This window comes from Lineus longissimus, chromosome 15 (assembly GCF_910592395.1).
Source record: "Lineus longissimus chromosome 15, tnLinLong1.2, whole genome shotgun sequence".
NCBI classification, from domain to species: Eukaryota; Metazoa; Nemertea; class Pilidiophora; order Heteronemertea; family Lineidae; genus Lineus; species Lineus longissimus.
In genome coordinates this window covers 7,105,984-7,130,011 of record NC_088322.1, presented here as the reverse complement: position 1 = coordinate 7,130,011, position 24,028 = coordinate 7,105,984, and the positions used below count along the sequence as shown (strand labels likewise).

The following is a 24,028-nucleotide window of genomic DNA, read 5'->3' as shown; positions in this document are numbered from 1 at the left end:
AATAAGCTGCGAAGCGGTATGCCCCGTGTCGAGACATCCTATCGACCTAATAGACTACGTCCTGTCTCAGGTATGAGCCTGAGTTGTTCCTGATGTTGTCCCATTGGTTAATTCCGTCGATACCAGCCAGCCGTTGCACCGAGCGCTCCAAGAATTGTCGGATAACAATCCACAGCGTGAAAGAATCTCAGGTACGTACCGCCCTTCTTGACACCCGGTCCGTTCACGAAAGCTAGACCGCGAGTTTCTCCTTCCCATAGAGAGGTGTTTTCGCGCACCTCAAGGGCCATTTTGTTACCAGCGTAAACTGGCTAACCCCTGTTAGCAGTTGTAAAGAAAATAAGTGTCTCGTCTAGCATCCCCCTCTCTCCATCAAGACCGCTACATTGGACACTGGAATATTGGACACATGTTTAAAAATGTTTTCATACTTCTCAGGAACTTCAGGCGGCCAATGCACTGCTTGGAACGAAAGATAAAGAAACAACGGTTCTGACACATGCTCTTTCACTACCTGTACTGACAGCTCTGTTTCCGAATACATGTGTCGAGTAGTCACCTTTTTCTTAAGGTACGGCCTTTCATTATAACGAAAATCAAGACCGTTACTTGAAGTCTCGCCCGGAACTGAAGCATGTGACTGAAATTTTGCTCAATACCAAACGTAGTATATAGTCAACGAATGAATCGAACCCGCCAAAACTTGGCGTGTAGGCCCAGTTGCAGAATCTCAGATTCCACTTTCCTGTCATGTAGTTCTGCAGCCCATGTTTTTGAATCGTATGGTTTAACGGAAGTCCGACCGGCTGCTAAAATCTATGACATCGTTGGAGATCAGTGGTACGGAATGAATCCGGTCATCCAGGCAGATCGAGACAGGCACAGCGGCAGGACGTAAGCTTGGCTCATCCTAGTCCCTGTGATGGCTAATTTGTCAATGTTATGTGTCAGCATATCATTGTTCATGTAACCAGGGTCTTTCAAGGAGTCAGGCAACACGTTCCCTATATGTAGGGAACGTGTGGTTTCAACAACAGAGCCAGCGCCCGTTCTGAAAGACGCGCGTTAGGACAGAGCTCTCTCGGGTCTCGGGTTGACCCAAGTCAATTCCGCACAACTGGAACTTGAATAATTCTTCGATCAGCTGAACTTAGCTATTACAAATGCTCCGTCTTAAAGCAAACGCCAGCTTCAAATTCACTGATTTCTATAAAACTATTTAGATATTAAAGTGTCAAAGATAACATTGGCATGAAAAGTGATTTATGTATCGTCTTTTAATTTTCGACGAGAATAATTTTCGAAATGTGTTTTTTCTACACCACATAATCATACATTTTTGTGGTCAGCTGTTAAGTATGTTGTCGGTGCTTAAAAATTTTACCGACAACAACGAGTTTTACAGCAGGTATAATTTCGCGTTCGAGGTAAAAAACGAAAAAAGTATGAACAAGTGCTAAATGTCTCGACTTTTGTGGCCAAACGTTCACATGTTTAGAAATCTCATTTTTGTTTTATTAAAATATTTCTGATTTAATGTCACTGTTATTTAATAAATTATTTTGAAGCCCAGTTTCTTGGTTTTTAAAGGAATAGGCGGCTTTTTATTGCAGTAGCCAACCGATCAGGCCATTGTTTAGTTAACCAATTATTTTCGCAATAGGCACCTCACACTTCGTGCCTTTTGGGGACGAAGTATTGGTCTACATCGGTTGAGTCCCCACCTGGAAAAAAGTGGTAGGTGGGGTGGTGGGTAGGTGGGTAGGTGGTTTTAGACACTGCCAGCGACGTTGGGCTGTGTTGTAGTGGACACTTCCTTTGCTACATGCGAGTAGTCTGGCTTTGATTGGGTTCTTGTGTAGCCTATCTTTATTGTGGCACAGGCGTATGGTGCTGTCACCCTGGTGACGTTGAGTTTGTTGTGCAGGCGCTGGTTTAGCTCGCTGTTGTCTTTAAGGCGTTTCAGGTATGCTTTGTGCTTCCTCTTGTTCATATTCCGTAAAACATAAATCACCATGTTTTGACGCAGTATCAATATTTTACTCCGTCACGCTTTATGCTGCCATCTCGTACCGCTAGAGTAAACCCTATATTGATACGTGCGTTCAATAAACTTTCAACGGAACGGTGGTTGAATCCATTTTATGGACCGAGTCCAAATGTATTGCACACTCTGACATGGTGAAAGAAATACCAGCGATAATAGTGAACACTATCGCCATGAGTTAGGTTGAAATGGTTATCGTTGTGGAACGTGAAAACTGTTGAGACAAATAGTGGAAATTCTATTCATGTCAACATTTTCTTTTATGAGTTGATGGATGGTGATGTTAATGACGCAGCAGTGATGTTGTGAAATATGGTCGGTTGATATAGGTAGAGGTATGGGAAAGTGAAACGACTTATATGATACGTTTGCAAGTGAAAGTACAAACAGATTGGCGGATACATTTTCATGATGCGTAATTAGAGGAACTTTCTGCGAGAACACCTCTGCCCCCCCCCCCACCGCCCCTCTATTGTTTACATGCTGATTTAGCCAGAGAAAGGTTCAAGTTTTAATTTTAGGAACGGCCTCATACCACTACCACTCGTTTTAATATCGGGTAATCATTCTTCTGGTATCAAGCTCTGGCATGTTACCAACAATAGTTAATTTCGTTTTCCTTCATCCAGACGCGCTAATTGCGGTACAACAAAGCCCCACCTCACATTTTACAACACATTTCTGTGGCATATTGAATTCATAATTTTCCAAGCTTTTAATTTGAAGGAAGGACACAATAAATAGAGCTTACCATTATACTTAAATCGCTCCATCACGCACCATAATGGACCCTTAAAAAAATCTTAATGACATTTGCGCCAGGTTCAGAATTGTAAATACATGTAATATCCGATATTCGATGTGTTCTAATCATTCATAATATTAGCTCGGTGGGCAGTGAATTCGACTCGACTAGACTTCGGCGATAGAGTGGGTAGTTCTAGCTATACATTCATATCACCAACCACAACATTACTCATGTCATTACTCCAATCTATAGAAGCAACAGCACGGTACTTGAGAATCTTGATATCTAATGAGGTCAGCGCTTATGGCAAGCGGAGTGTCCAGTAATTAAAAAATCTTAGATTTATTCAAAAACCTGGGTTTTTTATTAATAAACTAAGTTTATTTGGAAAAAATATAGGTTTTTTAAAACAACCTTGTTTATTTGCTAATAAACCGAGTTTCTTTAATAAAACCAAGTTTTTTTACTTTCTTTCCTAATAAAGTAGGTTTTTTAACAGAAACTAACATTTTATGCTAAAAAACCTGTTTTTTTACCTAAAAAACTTGGTTTTTTACCACATAATCGTATGAAATATAAGTTTCTGTACAGAAATGTCCATTTATTCAATAAAACAAGGTTTATTACCAAAACAACCTAGTTTATTTAAAAAAACTAAGTTTATAACTAATAAACCTTTTTTTTTAAAAACCTGGTTTATCAGAAAACTTACATTTTTAAACCTCGATCCTACCTACATTGAGTTATCTGGGATGAGATTAGGGTCTCACTAACTAGTTTACAGAGTGCAGTGCAGTGCAGCATTAGTACCACGTGGTGCCGAGGTTGCCCATCCTCGTCCCGATAACGTCGCGGATTTGTGTACATGGGGCGAGGTAGAAAATACAAGTTTCTCGATAGAAAGTAGGTTTTTGCACGCCGTTTGTCCAGTTATTCAAAACAACCTACATTTTTACAATAAAACCATGTTTTATTGCAAAAAACTAAGTTGTTTTGTATAATACTAAGTTTTTTACGTAAAAAGGTAGGTTTATTAGCCATTTGTCCAGTTATTGTTAATAAACCAAGATTCTTTTCTATAAAACTAAGTTTATTACCACTGGATGAAAAACTTATATTTTAGGGAATAAAACCAAGTTTATTTGTTAAACTTGACATTTGTGGATAGAAACAAGGTTTATTAGGTAAAAAAAACTTGGTTTTATTAAAGAAACTCGTTTTTTTAGGAAAAAAACAAGGTTGTTTTAAAAAAACCTATCTTTTTTCCAAATAAACTTAGTTTATTAGGTAAAAAACCAGGTTTTTTTAATAAATCTAGGTTTTTTTTATTCACTGGACACTCCGCTTGCCATAAGCGCTTCAGTTGTTATAAATTTTACACAAAAAAGAGATTGTATGAAATCAATACATGTAAAACATACTGGATCCACTCACCAATAAGATTTTAAGCCCGACAATACCCGATTTGTACCACCGCCTCGATGGGTAGAGTCTAAACAGCTGAACACAATAGTAGGCCTTTCGCAGCCATAAAAGGGGTTGAATATCTATTCAAGAGTTAACAACGTAATCGTCATGAATAGTCCATTACTCTCTATAGCGGAATTTTTCATATTACAATTAAAGACCAATTGGATGAAACGAAGACAAGATACTGTAGTTTCATGAAAATAACACCACTTCATTAACAGCCGGTGTCGCCGCCCCTGACTCATAGGGTGGCGAACAGAGCTGTTGAGAAGGCCGATCATTGGCTGGGATTCCAGAGAGGGTTGTCCAGGCCTCATATCCAATATACTTCAGTTTCGAGTCCAATCCTTATTGTTTGGGTTGTTGAAACCGATTCGTAGGTCTCCTATGAATGGGATAATGGGATCGGGCCTTCGGCCATTGTACTGAGTGTCCCAGAACATTTTCAACTAATCGTCATTGGTAGTGTAAAGGGTGTTTCAGTGCTAATGGCTGATAGTGTCCAGGGTGTCCATGAAAAAAGTCCAACTGACATATTGGCTTCTGCTGGTTTTAGGGACTGACCTGCCCTTTCAAAGTGAGGCACTGCTCAGGGAGGTAATGGAGCAAGTCTTCGGGTCTTATCATCCCTTCGGGCTTTCAAAGATACTTTGCAGTGCGAAATTGGTAAGAATGAGAAGTTGTCCGTCACATATCTGGAGACAAAACCGAACATCCCTCTGAATGTACAGTCTTGTCCGAAGTGATCAGTGAAGGAATAAAAAAGAACGATGTGCGCCGGCAACTTTGCTCCAGAGGCTGCGATGCAGAGGGTGACGGTGTATCCAAGCTTGGTAGACCTGGATGATCGGACGTCTATGTCCTTCTCCCCCGTGGTGTTGGCCGTGTACATGGTTCTCATATTAAACAGGACAAAGGTTTGGTCCATGTTAAAGAAGAACCGCATCTGTATATCAAGACGATCGATGCTCCCAGTAACCACATCTCGGAAGGTCTGGATCCTTGCAGCAGCATCAGCGGGGACGGTCGTTGTATTCTTAGTCACCTTCCGTAGGGACACGTGGCGTCTCTTCATCAAGCACTCCACCCAGCCTATGGATGCGTTGAAATCCCATAGCTGAGGGCGACAATGCTGAATCCCTTCTCTGACATCTTGGGCTAACTCATTCCACCAGCTTTGCCACACTACCAACGCCTTATCTTGAATGTCGAAAACGGAGACTGCGAGGCGACGCTCTCTCATCTGCTGCAGCCATTGGTAAAGCTGGTCCTCAACCTGTGGTCATAACGGATCACGGGGCTCCATCACCGTCTTCTTCCGGCCATGCCCTTGTTCTTGCTTCTGCTCGAGGTCCTCGAGATTCCACCTTCTTATCGTCTCCCAGGGGATGTTATAGTGGGCGGCGAACTCTCTCATACTGCGCACCGTACCGTTCACCAGTGCCTCCGTCTGGTCTCTCAGGTAGGCAAGTTTTTCTGTCACGGTGTAGCGCCGGCGTCGTTTTCTCAGCAGCTCTACAGCATCCATTGTCGCACAGGTTGTCTGCAATGTGGGTACCCTCAGTGGGGCTTCATTTATAGGCCTAAGAGGCCCTAGAATTACTCAAGAAAACCACAAATCCTAGAAACTTCGATTCTTTTTTCTCCCACGTAGGCCTAGGGAGTCTAAATCAAAACAGAGGGTTGTAGAAAAACAGAGGATGAGCTCCTCGTTTTTCTTCGGAATTTCGTGACTACTATCATTGCCTGAATCTTACTTTGCTTTACTAATGCAAGCATTCGTAGATTTTTCTTCAGAGTTTCAATAAGGACTTTTTTGTTTTGGGGGATTTGGATCAATCTAAAAGGTGCTTCAGTTTTATGAGACAACCTGTATAAACGGTCGGCGAGTGGCCTTACCACATGCGCACTCATCGACCAGTAGGCCCACAACACTTCGAATCAATAGGGCTGCGGTAATAAGTGGTTTAGCGTAACCGTGACAGCTCGGCTGAGCCATCACAAGGGCCAGCGAAGTCACTCATTGGTTACCTCTGGTGAATAGACTCGAGAGAAGAGGCCGGGCCTTGAATATCCCGAAGTGGTGTTATTTTCATGAAACTACAGTATCTCACCCCCTTTGCCTACTATTATGCCCGGCTGTTTAGGCCCTACCCATCGAGGCGGTAGTAGAAATCGGGCTTGGGATCTTATTGGTCAGTGAATCCAGTAAATTGAATATATAATGACTTCAAATTAAACCATCACAGACACCTGGGCACATACAATTGATTTAGTTTGCGTAGTCATGTGGGCTCTTTTCAGACTGGATGACTGGACATGATTAAATGAGACAATTGTTTCATGATAGTCAATCCTAAGCTTAAAAGGATTGACTACGAATACCCATTAGTCCCCCAATGTTGTTAAATATTTACATCCTGCGGTTGCCACTGGAGCTTAATTCTTTATTCATAACGTGCAGACCATATTATCATCGTTAATCAATCAGGCATGGTTTTCATGGCTTGAGTCAGGTAATAGCTCGATTCACTCAATTCTGGTTCAAATAACATCCATTGAGTTGCGCCATATTAGAAGTCAATTTCCAAAAACACAAGTAATGACTTTTCGAACGAATGCGTATATCGTCGAAATTCATTATTCATAACACAATAAAAATTCTGCAATTTCCCCCAACGGGTCATGTTTAAATCGGTATTACGTGCGACACTTCGCCATTTCGTAGCAGCAACTTGAAGGATACTGATACCCAGTCAAAATATACTGTCCTATTTCAACAGGATTCAGGAGCAGGTAAGACCTTACACTAATAATTCTTCTACTCCCCTACCAGAATACTGTAAATTGACATCTTTTCGGCATTGTAGTTTTTGCGAATCGCAAAAATTATTCAAAAATATTATTTCACATTTGTCATTTTTGCCAATCTAGATTGTTCGCAAAGTTATAATTTGCCAATGGTAGTTTTTTTCAGAGTCTTTCAAATAAAGAGTCAGGTCAAGGCAAGTTTCCTTTGATCCCACTGCTCTCTTGGGCAATTAACGAGAAGCCATGATGAAGCCCAGCCATTTCCAACCACACTGCCACTTAAAAACAAATAAAAACGTGCTTATCTCACTCAGAGGCACCATTTTGATTCAGCGAAAAAAATTGAAAGACTCCGTTTTTTCAGTATTATTAGAACATTACGTAATACAAAACATGGCTATTTTGATTTTTTGATTATTGAATATTGCAACATATATCATGCCATATAAGACCACCATTGATTTTTTAAGCCTTTTAGCAGTAAAATTGTCAATGTTTGACCGCGTCGGATGGATCAAATACTGCGTGGGGTTGTGAATCTGAAATTTTGATATGATATTCCGGACAGTCGGGCAAGTAAATGGTGAAATGTAAAGTGGTAGTTGACCACGGTATTTTTTGATAATCGGACAAATTGGAGAGACGTTGATATTTCCACTCTTTTCAGCCAACAGGCAGAAAAATCTCAAAAAACGCCCCTTTTTGCCAAATTAGCAAAAATCACAATTAATTGTTCATCAAATAATTTCTTCATATCTGTAGACTTGCCACACCAAATACTCTGTTGTCCATTTGTTCCGCTCCGGTCACGCCATGAATAAAGCCCAAACACGATTGCCCGCTCATACAACGCATTCAATTAATCCCATCGGCTAATGGTAGTGGACTGCAAGTAGTGGATGTATCTGGCCATAGGTCTCCGCCAACGATCTGAGCCAATCAGTCCACTCCACTAGGCCGAACCTTTGTATTAGGTATGCGAGGTATTCATCCCTTCGGGCCTCCTAAATATGGCGCCCAAAGACGGAAAACGTGAGGAAACAGAGTATCTATATCATAATACTATAAGGCGGCTCGCTAAAGTGCCATTTGGGGGTCGTGTTTCGTCTCGAAATTTTGCACGTTTGCAGGTGATATGTTATCCTGATGCAACGTCATGTTTATTTTCGGAAATTTACTTCAGCGGAGCAGTAATGAGGGATTTTTAATCGGACACAGTCAATTCTCCTTACCACTCGCGGAAGCCAAGTCATTGCTGTTTAGTTATGCAGGGGATTAATGAATCACCTGCACTCCCTGTGGGGTGACTAACACTACCTGTTGAACGGCTGGCTGTAGGGGGGTGATTGGAACAGCCTGTACACGCGTTGACCTGCTGAACCAAGGTTAATGTTATTTTAAATCCACGATTGTAGGTCACCTGATCTTCGAGATTTCGCGGGGAAAGAAATTGTAAACAAACGTATGTGTGCAGTTCAAATGTAAACAAAAATGTATTTTTGGTACTTTCGGTTGCTGGACTTGGGTTTTCCCGCAGTAAGGAGCTGGGGTCAAATTGGTGGTCTATTGTTTATGGGTGCTGTGTTAGCCAGAGCTAACCCGTGATAATGAAGGTTACCATGGTATGTTTATGTGCTCACCACAGCTCTCAATACTTGATCTGAAGAGGCGCGCTGAACCTGAAATGGCCTTATCAGGGAGCTGCTCACGGTGCTGAACTTCTAGCTTGCCTGTCCAGTAAGTGCCTTGCCCGAGACCTGGCTACATGTAGGAGGAGCACGCATTTTAAAGTTATAGGCCGACATGTGAAGGCCTATCTGGGTACTCCTTCTTCTCCGTATAAAAAGGCGCATATTGCTGACTAAGGAACGAGGCATTGCCTCATCATCTCTATCGGACCAACTGATATACTTTTATATGCACGCATACAGCACGCCACAGCTAGGTTCGAGTCTGTGGACAAATGGTTGGTTTAATTTGTCTCTTCGATATGGCTCCTTTGATATTGCATTAGATGTTTATTGCAATTCAATCTATTCAAGGTATAGCCCATTTGAACCTGCCTGCGCCACGGGTACAATGCTAGTATTTTCAATACCTCTCCAAATATGCACTTGACAGTTAAAAACACACGCGTCTATAATTGATAGGTCTAACCTATAAATATTCAATGGTGGTCTTGTCTCATTATCGTTTTAATCATTAGTGCCGCGCGTCATTAAGTTGAAGTGTGACTGTTCTGGAAGAAATATTACGATGCACTCATTGCTATAAGTTTCTAAAAAAACAATGATTCTACCCATCGAGGCGGTGGGAAAACTCGGGTATTGTCGGGCTTGTGATCTTATTAGTGAGTGGATCCAGTAGTTAAAGCTTCTCTGACTGGTTTCTTTTCTAGGTATATGTAGAGGACATATGTTCAACGTTCAAAATGGCAACTATGCCACCAACCAAATTACAGCTAATTGTTGGAAAACGAATAACTACCTATACATGTACGGACGAGAGCATGCATCAAACCCTGCTACAGTTCCTACAAAAGCTTTTCAAAGATGATGAGATTGGTGAGATTGGTGACGATGGCTTCTTATCTGACATGTCTGATGCACCGGTAAGGAAGCGAATGTACCCAAATATACCATTTTTCGACCCAGGTTCCATCAACAAATTGCACAAAAAAGGGGAAAAAAATCAAAACCTGTTTGAATTATCACGCTTTTCCGATGTTGACTTCAATTTGACCCGAGTTAGCTCTCCATGCGTCGATCCTTTCCATGTGAAACGATGCACTAGTAAGGCGCTTCCTGGAGCCATGAATTGGTCATTAAATACCCCGCTACTGCGACGATAATGGAAATGGCGTTGCATCGTAATAGCGGGCTGATGTGAACTCTGATCTCGGTGTGCACTTATGTGGCGGGAACAAACATAATGCAGTAAAAAACCGCCCATTCCTTTAAGATTTTATGCTTCAGGTGCATTTATACATTTGCAATCTTTACATTTTTTACAAGTTCCTGGTTAAATTTTTTAGAATCTTGTAAAATTATATATTCAGGAGCACCACCCTTTTTTCCCCATTATATGCTGTGCGCCGTAAAATCATCTTTTCGACTTCACTGACAACTTTCATGGACAATGAGCCGAAACGGAGAATTCAATTTGTATTCACACTAAAGTCGACAGCTCGATAGTTCTTGGAGGCAAAATATCAATAACCTGCAGTATACTTTTAATCAAGTTGGCCTAAAGTACTTTATGTTTTTATGAATTACGTAGATTGCCATTTTTCCACAGACACCAGCAGTTGAACCTAGCATCTGCGAACCGCAACCTACTTTTCATACCAAAGCAGAGAGGGAAATTATTGAAAGATCTCTTGAAGAAATTTTGAAACGAGATGGACCGAACGCTGTGGGGAAGACCGTGGTGAGGAAGAACCTGGCGATGGGTGTGATAGGAAAAGATGGTAAGGGTTAACAGTCTCTCAGCCACTTGTATAGTACCTGACACAAGTCGTCTGATCAAACCGTATTTTGCAGCAAATCATGTTAAGAAATAATTTGCTGCAAAATACGGTCTGCCAAAATTTTCCTATCAAGTTCGTGTTATAACAGATCTGTTAAACAAATATCACTTGTTCGATTGACAACCTTATCAGCTCACTGTTGTAACGTGCTTGTTTGTGACTGTTATAAAGTAACATATTACTAAAGAAGACCCAAAGGCTCGTGAGGAAACGCGACTCGGACATAAAATTATTGAATATGCTTAAACAAAGAAGAAAATTCCAAACCAAAATAAAGAGTTTATTTGGTTGTGTTTTTATATGTCTAATCATTCTAGGTGGGATACTCTCGTTCGTTGATAAAGATGTCACCATGGAAATACCACCAGGCGCACTAGAAGAGGCGACTATCATCTATTGTTTCTGGCCGATAACAAACGCGGACAGAAAAAGGCCGGAAGCCGATCTGGCCTTTTTCGCTCCTACCATCGACTGCGGTCCCGATGGCACAACGTTTTCGAAGTTTATCACCTTGAAGACTAAGCACTGCATAACCGAGATGGACCGCCAAAAAACGGAAATGCTTAATGTCTTTACGCGCGATGGTATCAACCCAAAGTGGAGAGAAGACACCGATGCAAGCTTCGAAACAGATGGAGAGTGGGTGGTTCTGAAAACGAAGCACTTCAGCGACTTCACACTTGCCCGTCGTACAGAGATGTCAAGGGACGCAGAGGATAAAGGTCGGTGTGTCGTTGATGCAGGTTGTGCCATGGTTCTACCCGATTTCAACAGGCTACCGGCACCATTAGTAGGGCCCATCGAGCAGTTGATCAATTATCTCACAAGTACTCTCCCCGTCATGCAAGTACAGGTAGGTAGTCTCGTGAAACCCGAAGACAAAAATCACGCTATTGTTTGCTAATCAGGTTTCAGATCTTATTCAGCACATAATTTTGTAAGATTGGGCTTTACGATCACTAGGCCTACTTCATACATTTTTTTACTGGAGAATTCGTGGAATATTCATCAGAAGGGCAATTAGCTCTTTAACCAGTTTAAAACTAATCCTTATTGGTTTTCGTCCTCGGATATCTCATGGGGGAAAAGTCTGTACTATGCTGCGATATAATATGTCAGTCTTTGTAGCATGTCACGCAACAGAATATTAACTCTAATGCCTGGACAGCTATACGCTAGTGGAGGCCTTATTCTTGTGGCGGCTGCTATATTTCATGACTTCGGCAACCGAAACGTGTGACTTACATGATGATCCTCCGATAATACATCATAGTATTAATTGTTACTTAAGCCTCATGATACGAGTCTATTTGATATAGACGTAAGCCTTGGAGTAACGAAGAGCCTGCTTCGGCGTGACGGCCCAAATGAGTTACTTGGAAAAGTGCTGAAAGGGAGCAACTATTCAGTATCAGTGATAGGACCAAAAGGTATGCTTGTTTGCAAGAAGTCTCCGCAGAAATAAATCCCTCGACCCGGGGGGGGGGGGGGGGGTGTAGGACGTGTAGGACGTGTAGGACGTGTAGCTTTTGGTCAGGCTAAATGACTATTTCCCTTGCTTTGCGTTTATTGGAGACGTATAGAGTCAGATTCATACTGACATAATGACGCGCACTGCAAAAGTTTACACTGTGTCATATAAAGTTACATTGTCACTGTGCAGAAATATATATGACGTATGTCACTGTATCTTCGAGAGGCACACGAACTAGGAATACTTCCTGGGCATAAATACGTCTAAGCCATATGCAACATTAAAGAAGACGTTTTTTCTCTCTCTGAATAACCCGATAGCCGCCTATAGTCAATGTTATCATTTAAGGAGGCTGTCTTGCATTCTTGGATGGTTCTGTCACAATGGATATCCCGCAGGGGGCCCTTAGGGAACCAGAAGTCATACACTGCTGCCGGCCACGTACAGAAACAGGGGGAAAAGAGAGTAACGATAGATTTGTTAGCTACGCTCCAAGCATCACCTGTGGCCCACACGGTACCAAATTCGACAAGGATGTAACCCTTAGAGTCAAGCACCACATCTCCGCAGATGAGCCCGACAAGATGAACGGGCTGGATATTTTCACTCGGAGCAAGTCTCAACTAGAGTGGGAAAAGGATGCAGCTGGTAGCTTTCGGGTAGAAGGTGAATGGGCGATTTTGACGACGAACCATTTCAGTGAATTCACCATAGGAGCCCGGGAAGGTCGGCAAGTGGACCTGCCAAGAAGAGACATATTGGTCTCCACCGCCATCACTACAAGACATGGTAACGAAGAGAACAAGTTGAATCTCCACATTTTCTTTGCGAGCTCCAATCGCAACCAGATGCATGTACGTATGCCCGAACTCATTCGCTTGCTTCCAACGCCATCCCCATCCGCCCGCCCAAATGTAAATTGAACATTGACCAAACTTGAAATGACTGATTATTAGTCAGATCTGTGTCCCCATGTCCAATATTGATCGTGAAAGTGATAACCTATATATCTGACTGGGACTGGCTTCAATGCTTGAAGAGCTTGGCCACCCTCTGTAAGAGTTCGTCCAAGTCCTTGAATTCTAGTCAAAGTGTAGATTTAAGCAACATACATGAATATATCTATGAATTCATTATATAATCAGAGAAACCTTTTACTTCTTTTGAACACAAGCAATTCCTCTTTGAAGTGCGTTCAAGTCTGAGTTCGAGGAGTGTCGAAGTATTCGAGCTTGATACAGAGAGATGGGAACGATTGTCAAATATTCAAGACCAGACGCTTATCTCAACGATAATCGGAAAGGCCTACGTGGTGAATGGCGTCACTCAACAGTTGGTATGGACCACTTACTCAATCATCACAATCATCAATCATATCACATCGTAGTATTACCGGCGTGCGAAATTTTTTTCTGCAGGATACTTCTGCCACAGTGTACATCTGACAGCCAATCACAATTGGCGCGATCTTTGACGTCACACTGTTTATTTATGCATGATAATGCAAATACAATGGACGATACCGAGTCGCATGCCGAGTGCCACTTCAACTGTGAATGTGACAATAGTTCATTGTCTGACCCCAATTATGCTCAACTCAAGGTTTGTGTCGTAGTGTTTAGGAATGAATTGCACAGATTCATTTTAAAATTGATGATATTATGCGTACAAAAGAGGCATCAGCTGATCTGATCGCTACATTGCAGTGCATGCATTGATTTGTGAAATTTTAAGGGGCAGTGACACTGACAGTGTTGCCAATGTTGATAATTATTAAAGGGACAGTGTATCCGATGTCTCGCGATTTGTGAAATTTTAAGGGGCAGTGACACTGACAGTGTTGCCAATGTTGATAATTATTAAAGGGACAGTGTATCCGATGTCTGCTGTTGAAGGTATCAGGCCTATTTTGGTAGTTTGAACATTGTTGAAGGGCCATTGTATAAAACACATTTTGACAAGCAAACAAAATAAATTGAATGGTGGCGCCTCCTATGCATATACAGCAGAACTAGTTACACGGTTGACAGATAAACATTCAACCTCGGCTATTTTGCCGAGCACAGTGCGCCTTTAACAGACAAGTCCAATAAATACAGTCCACTCGACAATGAAAATACATGTTAAGATACTGCAAATGAATATATTTTAGCTAATATACTCCTCTAACCATTTGCTAACTTGTTCTTTCCAAGATTATCAGAACACGTGGCATTGTTGACATTATTGCGCCATGTGGAAAGATGATGTCAACAAAGACACGTGCTTGCCTTGAATTCTGATTGGCTGTCAGATGTACACTATGGCAGAAGTATCCTGCAGAAAAAAATTTCGCTACCGGCGTCGTAAACCCAATTGGGTGTTTGCCGGGATATGGAGCCCATGACCACAGATGTGGGACATTTTACTTGCCCTGGCATAGACACTAAGGGACAAGGAACCACGGCTTTTCGTCCCATCTGACAGACTCTCGATTATCTATATATACGTTGTACGCGTTGTGAATCGCCAGGACTTTTAGTTCCTTAGAAGCCACGCCGGTTCATCAAGAAATACAATCCTGGATTCTCCCCGGGCCCTTTTTGTGGCAGCCAGCAGTATTAACCACCAGAGACTATGAGGTTCATCTTGAACATTCTTCAAGTTCGTTCGATCAATAAGACTCCTTTGACATTTTTATACAACCAGAAATACCGTTAGCGAAAAATTAATCACATGAGCATTTTGTCACGGTGTAAAAAGATACGCTTCTGCTCCAGATTTAACAGAAATTATAAAACTGGCACTCATTCCTCGGTAAGAATATCCGGAATAAGTTCTTTAAAAGAATCTTTTATTCATGCATTCAAGCCATACATTATTACCTCGAATAAACCGTTCAGATATAATAAGATATTGCATTTGACAGGTTATTATACTGATTAAGAACACATTTTCGTCCTGTTTAGACTATCCCAGCAAGTGTTCTGCGAGCATTACCTACATCGGCACATGCTATACAATTTCAAATACGGCGGAGCAAAAACAACCACCCATTGATATGCCTCGTTGATATCAGCCAGTACCATAACAGCATCACAGAGTTAGATGTTGACCGCCAACACCACCACCACCAGCAGCAGGTAAGCAGACTAGGCCGTTTTCGATTACAGTGCTCACCCATCCCCCAAAACACAGTGGATATATAGCACACACGTTGGTTGCGCAATGCCTTTTCATATCATTATTTTGCTGATTACACCGTTAACATGTTGAAACCGCTCCGATTACACTTACTTACACTTACATTGAAATTAAAAGTCTGACCAAGTCAGCACATTTGAAAAGCGGTGATCCCGGGAACTGGCGGTCGGCGCACGATGTATTCATGTTTCTGTTACAAGTTTGATATCTTTTTCAGACGGATATTTGAAAAATAGTTTTACAATATTGCCTCCAGTACAGTGCATTAGTTATTTATACCAGTTATTTCAATGCATTCTCATTTGAAGCGGATTGTCCGTACCTCGTCTTACCCACGCTTCCTCCATGTCAGAGTCCTGCTTTGAGGGAAACGGGTATGATGCAACCTTTAGTTTTCAGGGATTGATGTCAAAATATCACGAAAAACATCAATTTTGTATTTTTGCTTGGGGAAATGATTGACGTTACCGCAAATCTCAGAATGAACACGATGTCAATAATCGATCTTCACGAAAGATTGATCTGAAAATATCAAAACCAAATAGAAATGTCCATGCATGTATTGAGCCATATGATTACTGTTGCCCAGAACCTGTGTATGTATTCAGCTTGATCAACCAGTGTGCATATGTTGCATCACACTCAACAAACGTGACTTCACTCCCTTTGAAAGCATTATCCAGTGCAGTGTCTTTGTTTGAATACAAGGTAACGAAAACAATAAAACGATTACGGAATTTATTTGTTATGCACTTATCAACTATATTTTTTTCCCGACACAGGCACAGCAGTGAATCGGAGGAAAAAGAGACGGAATTCTATCCATTTGAGGCTATTTTTGCCAAATTTTCGACTAGATCCGAGTGGTATCAAATGTGGCGCCACCTAGCGTCACTGAAACTAACAAAATGCAATGAAATAGCCTTAGAAATCTTCCTCGGGGCTCGGCGCGGGTTGGACGTTACATTCTGATAGATGAATTTGATGAAACTGTGGAGTGAGACCTAAACCTATAATGCATTTGTGCATTCTTCGCTTCCGAGATAAAGATATGTTTAACTTGCATTGAGAGGATGAATAATAGGGCTCTGTGTAGGATTAACTGTTTGGTGATGTCATGGAAGAAACTGGTAGTGCATACATTCCGTGATGGCGTGTTTAATAATTATTTCAGCTGGAGGTTTGCAATCTGGTGATTTTGATTCAGGTTAGATATGTCTAACATATCTCATACCAGGATTTGATTTATGCCCCATTTTCTGTTCTTGGTAGGGGTGTAAGTATATTTGTTATGATTGAGTAAACCGGTATCCATTCTTCGTCATATTTGACCATAGTTGAATTGATTAACTACAAAACGAGTAATTAGAACCATTGGAATTGGATGAAAATTTGCTATGTTAATGTTAAAAGGTACGACAGCTAGCCTACTTAAAGCTTGGGTTGTCTGAGATTCTCCTAAAAAAGTTTATGAAAATCTATGTACAGTCGTTGTATAGTAAATGTACGGCTGGTTTGACCGTGTACAGAGCCCATTAAAGGGGTACTATAGGCAGGAGCAGGGGGTTAAATTGGCCATTTTCAGGTGACTGATACACACAGAAAGGGCATTTTGGTCATGTTAGATTCAGCACTAAATTTGTTCCTGGTACAAGCGCGGATAGTTTCGACGTGTTGTGAGATGCGATAGACCCCTATTGGCAACACAGCGTAACTTTTTCTTTCCAACCTAGCTGCTGCCTATAGCCCTCCTTTAACACTTCGCTAGACATGTCGCTCTTAGTAGACACAGTACACTAGGCCAGCGGACTAATGTTAAATTGAACTTGTGGATTTTTTACTACAATTTTACAATGTAGCCTATGTATTGTACCTTTAATGCCGTGGTCACACTGGGGTTTTAACACGAATTGAATTCGAATTAAAACGTTGATACGTATTGGGGCGTCACACTCAATTCGGTTCATACCGATCTCAATCCGCTTTAACCAACACGGTTCTCAAACCGAATTGAATGCGAATCAGTTAATCCGAATCAACGAAACCGTATTGAGATTTCAAGTGTGACGCGCTTGATACGAATTAAGGTTTTCGATCGCACTGCGCATGCGCCCGGCGCATGGAAAGTGACCTTTGACCGCGGGAACTAGTGATCCGAACTATTTAACTGATGTATTTAAATGATCTCATTAACTCAAATCGTTTTTCGTTATGCCATAGAATAGGGAAATATCAACTCCCTTGCACGTGACTTGCATTGCCATTTCCTGGCAAGGTATGTTGCCGCCGGTTCGTTGGTCAAAGGTACGCTGGTCAGCAACATTGTCGCGGCGGGGTTTTCCCCGGTTTTGGCCTCGTTTTCGAGGGCGAGGCCGGGATTCTCCGCATTTAGCGACGGTGGTGTTGACTCGCTGAGGACACTCCTCTTTGACCCGAACTTTGGCAATAGGCATGGCCAGGAGATGGAAATGGTCAAGCACCTTACGCGATTTTAACTTGTTAATAATGACTGTGTGATACTGTGATATTATACTTATATGTTTTGTACTTGTAAATTTTATTCTCCCTTAAGGGAGGTTAATAAATAATAATAATAATAATAATAGATGGCGCGTCGTTAGTATGCATTGAGTGTGGCGCGTTTTAAACCGATTTGAATGCGTATTCGGGCCAGTGTGACGCGACCGTTCTGAAACTGGATTAACCAATTCGTATTCCGGAGAGCGCTCTACGGAATTCGGTTTCAATTCGCATCCTGTTATCTAATGGGTTTTACGGTTCGCATTATGTATACTAGCATATACCCATGGAGCGGGCAAAGTTGAAATGTAATATACATTAGTTAAATGGGCACGATGATTGAGCTACATTAAATTTCTAACGTTACTGAAGTTTTATTAAAGGTTAAACACGAAATGAACTGCATTTAGGGACTTATTGCTGCTATCTACATGCAACCCCCAATAGATTGATTGGAGTATGCTATTTTGCACAATGCATTGAGACAAGTGACAGTAGGTCCTGTTCCAAATAAGGCCCTCACATGTCAGGCATATTACCTACCCACTCCCGTACCCAATGCCACTGTCGGACCAAAGCCAGGCGCATGGAGAGATGCAGAACGCAATTCAAACTGACAACATCAGTCAGTAAAGAATAAAACAAAGAGCAAGCGCTGGCCACTGTACATATTTTGTCCATCCTGGCATAACTGTTTATTGATACCCTGACTGCATGTTCCGGTAGGCCACTCTGCAGAATTTGCCTCATCACTCAGGTCAGTGTTTCTCGAATAGAACTAAAATAGAATAGGCTAATCATTAATCTCCCTGCTAATACCCTGCACCATGGACCAGGTTGTATAGCACTACATACGTGCTGGAAGCTAATACTGATGTGGCAGGGAGAATATGCGTGAAGTTTGTGTATGCTTTTGAGAATGAGCGGAGCTCTCCAGTCGACGTGCTCTCTGAAAAGTTGTTATTTATTCTAAAACCACGAAGATATTCGACGTATGACACCCTCAGTGACACTCTTACGTATGATCCAGACCTACGAAGCCAAAGGTTGCAAGAATTCGACGCATTTCCGAGGCCCAATTTTGAAACAAAAATCGCCTCCTATTTAGCGGCCACAACGCGCATTATAGTATAGATATACATCATATACTTATCTGTTTTCATTGTTATCTTTCAGAACTTTTATTTGTATATTTCATTGTCATGTGAGACCAATGTCACGATAACACAATTGAAAATTAAGCTGGAAAATATGCTGTTTTTTTTTACAAGGTTTTGATTTCATGTAGTAAGTGGCTATTGCCAGTAAAAACAAATTTCGTTGATCGACCGAAACTTTTTAAAGTGGCAGTTAAAGCCAAGATAAATTGACGAAATTTGTGTGTAAACTCACCTGGATATATAATGCAGTAAGGCAGCATGGAACCTGTAACTGTGATACAGCCATTTCTACAGCATGTGGTCTGCTTTTTACAAGCGAGCACTGCACGCATATACTTTTAATTGATGCACATGTAGTCATATTACGAAATGCATCCGTCCAAAATCTACGTCTACCGTAACTTATTCTATACATGTAAGCAAGAATTCTTGACGTGAGTAATAAAAAACACATTGCTTCAAAGGCAATATTAGGTATCTCATTAAGTAAACTGTCGCTGTCCTTTTAGGCTGCTGTGCAAAAACTACAGGTCCAATTTATTCGATGTTTAATATACTGTATTTTAACAAAATAGGCACTAAAGTAAGCTTGTTGTGATGACTGGTATTCCCTTCCTGATATCCTATGTATTGTAACTTTATTTAAGCCTGCGTGTAGTAGTATACAATATATTATATCTTTATATCCTTTTACAGAATCTAGGTTATAAAGGTACAGGAAAAAAGGTACAGTAAATAAAGGTACAGGAAATAAAAGTACCGGAAATAAAGGTACCGGAAAAAAGGTACTGGAAAAATAGGTACACAAAATGGCATGAATAGGTAAAAAAGGTACACAATATTTTAAAAAAATATAATTTGAATTCTCTCTTTTTCTATTCATAACTTTAACTTTATTTGTTGCATAGGCATTGCATAGGCCTTAGAAATAGGTATATCAAATTTCCAGTATACCGTTATGGTTTTCAATAGTGAAAACAAGGCTATCAAGATCATGATGATTGTAAAGATTCTAGGACAATTCCCTCTGCAAAAGCGTTAACTGATAAATGTATCAATGTTCAAGTTAAATTGCAATTAATCAATAACACTCTTCATAGAGCTGGATCAAATTAACAATGTGCCTGGCCAATTAGGTCTTAACAGACAAATTACTAGATTTTAAGACCAAACACAAGCTATTTAGGGAAATTGGCGAGAATCTTAATGTGAAATGCCAGGTAGGATGCCAGGTGCGCCTCCCCTTCCCAAGATCCTAGATCTGTCCCTAATAAGAATACGACTCGAGTATTTTTAAATTTAAAAGAACATGAATGTAGTTATTACCAAAAAAAAGTCAGCCTCCCTGTTGGGCAATTTCTTCAAAGAATTTTCCTCAAATTCATTCCGTAACAAAATTGTCCGCAATGTATTAAACTATTTTAAGGCACCACCTTAGTCACAGAAGAAGAAAATGGGCAAGAAAAGATTAAGACATAGGCCGAGTCTGAACCAGTTGAAGAGAATAATATTCTAAAAAAAATTGTGTACCTTTTTACCTATTTATGCCAATTTTTGTACCTTTTTTTCCGGTACCTTTTTTTCCGGTACCTTTATTTCCAGTACTTTTATTTCCTGTACTTTTATTTCCTGTACCTTTATTTCCGTACCTTTTTCCTGTACATTTTTTTCCTGTACCTTTTTTACCGTATACCCCTTTTACAGTATGTGACTCATTTTAACATGTATTAGTGTGTGTAGTTGTATTCCTCGATTTGGAAATTTCAATAGATCATAATCATTATCATTAGCAAAAATTAACCACTATCTTACTGTTGGCAGCATTTTATGTAGTGTTAGTCGTCAGCCGCAACACGCCAAGCATGTCAAAATGTTCATACGATTTTGTTTCAGTTCATGACCTTTATAATAGCAAAATTATTCAAGACTGTATGTTGTATATATATTATATCTATATATTCTTTTACGGTATGCGACTCATTTTAACATGTGTTAGTGTGTGTAGTTGTATTCCTCGATTTGGAGGATTCAATAGATCATAATCATTATCATAATCATTAGCCAAAATTAACCACTATCTTACTGTTGGCAACATTTTATGTAGTGTTAGTCGTTAGCCGCAACACGCCAAGCATGTCAAATGAGACTATTGATAGTGACGGTAGGGAGTCAACAAGAAGGAACTAATTTTCACTAGATCATGTTTCTTTGTACTGTTGCTTGAACTATGTTTCTGATAGGGACGCCCTTCGTGGCTGAAGGTTTAAATACACTTAAAATGTTTTGAATAAAGTCTATTTCTTACCAAAAGTAATAATTTAATAAACGTTGCATGCCTTATCTATTCTTTCTATGAATATATGCAAAAAATTGAATTGCGTGCAAAATATCAATGTCAAAATATCACGAAATACCTATCTTTTCAAATCCTGCAGTTAATTATAAATATTGAAATAGAACGGAGTCATACTCTGGTCTATTCTCCGACTTTCTATGAAGAAAGATCGAAACAAAAATCTGTCCGCTTCCTTGTTATTGCAAAATATCAAGCTTATATAATATTTTCAATTTTAGAGTTGCCGTAGAATTATCATTATCATAATAGACAGGATTTTTTTCGAATTTCTTTACAGGAAGTCGAAGAATGGACCAGATAATGATTCTTTTCGTTCTGAATATTGAGGACTGCAGGACTTAAAAAGACAGACTTTTCATAATATTTTGATATTGTGATATTTTCATGATATTTTTCATACATTGCCAAGTTTTGCTTGTAATAAAAGAAGAAATAGGTATGAGACACATCATTCATTGAATGAAGTAGTTGGCAGACTGAATTGCCTGAACATCCTGATGAATGTTGTATTACACAAATGTCAACTACATGTAACTCCGTGAGCAGGCAGCTGTATTAAAATCGCTTTGTGTCCTAATTCTACATGATTGTCCCTGAGGTGATAGTTTCGGTAACTGCAATTATATTTGGTAGCACTTTACATGGTTTAGATCATTGCTATATATTTATTATTCTATTTTTCTCGACGAAGCAGTAACTTTTGAAATTCTTAATGTACTGGTAGTATATTCATTTAATAAAGGTTTTCCCATCAGTGTAGGAACTCTAAATCGTTGTGATATTATTCATTGGCTGTTCTTGCGAGTTTAGTTCGACATCAAGTTTAACACTGAGAATTTCCTTACCTCGACAATTTTGCGTACATATAGGAATATGCCATTTTGAACATATTTCATCATTCCGTCCGTGTTCCAAGTCTTCGTATACCGATGATAAGAAGATCCCCCCTCCTCTCACAAGTACGACATCCCACAAGTCCGACGTCCCGCAAGTCCGACGTCCCATAAGTCCGAAGTACCACAAGTCAGAAAGATATGTATTGTATGAACACATTTTTTTTTAAGTTTAAAAAATAAAGGCTGATATTTCTAGTTCTCCAATTGGCATATGATTGGTCGAACAAGGTATTGAAGACCGAGTAAAGTTATCATGCTTAAGGAACACATTTAGTTTAGTTTGGTACCAGCTATCTGAGGAGTTTTTGCAAGAATTGCTTTATCTTGACATTTCGTCAACAGGATGACAGGTTTGCATTGTCTGGTGTAATCGTCGCCAAGTTGAAGAAATCATGCTCCATAATTCGGGCATGGTTTTTTTACCCTTTGTATCCCGGGTTTTATGTGCTCCGGGTTCCATACGTCCCTGTCGGAAGGTTCTATGTGTGGGTGTTATCACAAAACTTGGCAGTTATCTGTTCAAATATCACGGCTCTGACGAGGCAATTAAAATGTGCTCTAAAAGCAAAGATAATGGCAACTACCAAAGGAGCTAAGTTAACATTAGATTGTATCCATGAATCAAGATAACACTTTTTATTCTTCTCCATCTCAACATCACTGGTAATCACGAACAACTTTCCATTTCTTTTTAAGTCAATTGAAGGGCAGCCACACACTGCATTGCCATTTTCCCGCCTTTTATTTTTATGAGATTTGATGATGTATTTGGTGGTGTTTGCTGAGAACATTGATTTCAAATAAATCCCAAGGATAGTGCCTTATTGTCGGACTCATGAGATGTCGGACTTACGGTACTTATAATACCTTTCTCGGCTGAACGTCGGGACTTGCAACTTTATTTTGCCAAAATTGCCATATGGTGCGTTTTGCATATAAGCTGTTCAATAACTGGCCGACATCTTGCGGATGCAACGTGACGATCTGGACGATTTACCAACACTGTATACTGCGGTAATCAACAAGACCAGGCCTAACTAAAGTTAGCATACAAATGTTATCGAAACATTTTCTGCTTCCAGGAGCAAAAGTTGCCGTGGACGTTTTGAAGATTGTTCGTCTTCAACCGAATGCTGCAAGGAACTAGCGTCTGCGATATGGCGGAAACCGAGCGACTTGCAGATCAGGTTAACTGAAGGCATTTAATCATGTGTAAAGATTTGCAGCACATAATATTTACAGCGGAAATGAATGCATGAAACTATTGCAATTGTTTCATCTTGTAATATTATGAATCCACCTTTACCAGTATTAACGTGTTATCAACCTTGTCATTGGGTTTGGGCAAACATAATTTTAAAAGTTGACCAAAATTAGGCAAATTTGAAGAATAGAATTAATATTTTCAATAATCTTTCGGGCAATAAAGCGTCCTTCTTTGCTTTGCTGAGTCTTGGGACTATCTCTTTAGAGGGACACCAAACAATTTTATTCCCTCAGATTTGGGGTTTTATATATAAGTCCTCAATCACGAGCCAACAGTTTTGGCATAGCCATATTGTTTGTAGTTAGCCCTTGACCCATCCGCCTCAGCATTTTAGTACGTCCACAACTGAGGACAGGTTGCGCCTTTGTGAGCGACTGTCTCGTTTTCACGCTCTTGGCGATCGCACTGGCATTTTCGAGTTTTGTATGTCCGTCTAACATAATAGCATACCATCAAGGTACTTAAACACGGTGAGAAAGTTCCCTTTGTAACACTTAGACAGCAGTTTTACAGTACATGTATATCGCGTATGCTCTCATCCAACAACAACTTAAGCAGCATATCCTG

The 24,028-nt window shown here is 40.4% G+C and overlaps 2 protein-coding genes across 3 annotated transcripts; one reads left to right on the top strand and one right to left on the bottom strand.

The window, feature by feature from the left end:
* The first annotated feature begins 20 nt into the window (after positions 1-20).
* On the top strand, positions 21-22,040 carry LOC135499559 (uncharacterized). 2 transcript variants are annotated; one of them, XM_064790408.1, is made up of 9 exons: positions 21-191; positions 9,475-9,687; positions 10,374-10,545; positions 10,923-11,458; positions 11,897-12,035; positions 12,428-12,933; positions 13,254-13,415; positions 15,028-15,201; positions 16,045-22,040. In XM_064790408.1, exons 1-9 carry the CDS (start codon positions 93-95, stop codon positions 16,054-16,056), a joined length of 2,013 nt encoding a protein of 670 aa, XP_064646478.1. In that variant the 5' UTR covers positions 21-92; the 3' UTR covers positions 16,057-22,040. The 2 variants fall into 2 exon arrangements, with proteins under 2 accessions (XP_064646478.1, XP_064646479.1); XM_064790409.1 differs by lacking the exon at positions 21-191 and adding an exon at positions 6,866-7,061.
* On the bottom strand, positions 198-544 carry LOC135499900 (uncharacterized; the record flags this gene model as incomplete). Its single annotated transcript, XM_064790935.1, has 2 exons — positions 461-544; positions 198-278 (listed from the first exon to the last, which is right to left on the bottom strand). Coding segments are annotated over exons 1-2 (165 nt in total), but the record flags the coding sequence as incomplete, so codon positions are not given.
* Positions 22,041-24,028: the final 1,988 nt, after the last annotated feature.

Bases quoted from the DNA above. Each gene is read 5' to 3' on its own strand.
- LOC135499559 (XM_064790408.1), top strand. From the start codon at position 93: ATGTTGTCCCATTGGTTAATTCCGTCGATACCAGCCAGCCGTTGCACC. The intron at 192-9,474 runs GTACGTACCGCC...TTTCTTTTCTAG, and splicing joins ACAGCGTGAAAGAATCTCAG to GTATATGTAGAGGACATATG. The intron at 10,546-10,922 runs GTAAGGGTTAAC...TAATCATTCTAG, and splicing joins GGGTGTGATAGGAAAAGATG to GTGGGATACTCTCGTTCGTT.